General features: G+C 52.4%; 1 protein-coding gene across 1 annotated transcript in view; it reads left to right on the top strand.

The window, feature by feature from the left end:
• Window positions 1–837, top strand: part of rgl3a (ral guanine nucleotide dissociation stimulator-like 3a) — a gene marked incomplete at both ends in the record, with an annotated part of 15,023 nt that extends 14,186 nt beyond the window's left edge. The window contains 2 exons of the mRNA XM_080522850.1: window positions 61–175; window positions 653–837. Coding sequence (XP_080378976.1) covers window positions 61–175; window positions 653–837 — 300 coding nt within the window. The remainder of the gene's footprint in view (window positions 1–60; window positions 176–652) is intronic.
• Window positions 838–1,602: the final 765 nt, after the last annotated feature.

Here is a 1,602-nt window from a genome sequence, read left to right on the forward strand (position 1 = left end):
AGTACAGTCACTGTTTCACATGCAGAATGTAAGTGTTGTGTCGTGCGTTCTGCCCCTCAGCTGACGAGCCAGGACCATACCGCCCACGTGGTCCAGAGGGCGCTAGAGAAGCACAACCTGGAAGGAGTCAGCTGTCACGACTTCAGCCTCAGCCAGGTGCTGTCCCAGGACAGAGGTAGGCTCAGGACATACAATTAGGCTGATGTCTACTTTGATACAGCGTATACCTGCTCTCCTCAACATGCAAAAACAGTAGCCGTTGTTGACAGTTTGTCTCTTCTTTGTCTTTCTTTTTTTTCTTTCAATATTACATGAGGCAATTTCGAGATACAGTTTATTGACTATTGTGGTGCTCATTCTCCCCTTCTCTCTCCCTCTCTCCCTCCTTCTCTCTCTCTCGCTCTCTCTCCCCCCCTCTCTACCCCCTGTCTCTCCCTCCCTCCCCCTCTCTCCCTCCCCCTCTCTCCCTCCCCCTCTCTCCCCCCCTCTCTCCCCCCCCTCTCTCCCCCCCTCTCTCTCCCCCCTCTCCCCCCCCCCTCTCCCCCCCCTCTCTCCCCCCCCTCTCTCTCTCTCTCCCCCTCTCCCTCTCTCTCCCTCTCTCTCTCTCTCTCCCCCTCTCCCTCCCTCTCTCTCTCTCCCTCTCAACCCTCAGAGCTGCAGATCCCAGACAAGGCCAACGTGTTCTACGCCATGTCGACCTCAGCGAACTACGACTTCGTCCTGCGCCAGCGCTGGAGGAGCCACGCCAGACCGCTGGGCTCTTCTTCTTCCAGCCCTTCCTTCTTCTCTTCTTGTTCCAGCCCTGGGGCCCTGGCCAGGGGCCGCCACGGGAAGTAACAGCCAGCGCCACCTCTGGTTGGGAGGAAGTATGACAGCTGATGGAGGGGGGGGGAAACTGCAACTGCCCCCTCTGGAACAATTAGTGGTCACTGTATACGTGTTATCTGTCTGCTTAGAGCTTGTTGATAGCCTTACACAATATACCTGCAATGTATTTTGCAATATAAATGACCAGATTATATAACCTGAGAGCATTGCACTGTGAAGCATTTGCACCAGAAGGTTGAGCACTGTTGTCAGGGTGACGCCATGGAGACCGTTCTAGAGACATGGGAGACTAGGGGATATATCCAGGAAGTGTTCTCTGTGTTTGAAGGACAAAGATGTGTGCGGGATGGGGCAACAGAAGCGGGGGGGGGAAAAGCGAAACAGCTTGGACAATTTGAAGAGGAAAGAATTGAGAAGATGGCAGGGAAATGTGAAAGAGTGATTTTTGAGAAGGCTGAAGCTGTAGCTAGGATTCTCTAAAAGGAGCTGGTGTTGGTGCATTGAGGTGGCCTCGTGTGACACAAACAGACATTGGTGAGCCTTTGGATTCACGACGCCATGGACTTCAACGGAGCACATATGAGATTAACCACATTTTCACTTTTTTCCTTCTGCACTAACACCAGCTAATGTAAGCAAATAAACGGCGGCACTTTGAAATATTGACCACTATACACACCACCACCACCACCACCACCACCACATGTACAGCAACCTATAGCTATTCTATTGCCATTGAACAGAACAGTGTCTTCAACACCCAACAAGCAAGCG

Source organism: Nansenia antarctica (assembly GCF_963989245.1).
Source record: "Nansenia antarctica genome assembly, chromosome: 2".
NCBI classification, from domain to species: Eukaryota; Metazoa; Chordata; class Actinopteri; order Argentiniformes; family Microstomatidae; genus Nansenia; species Nansenia antarctica.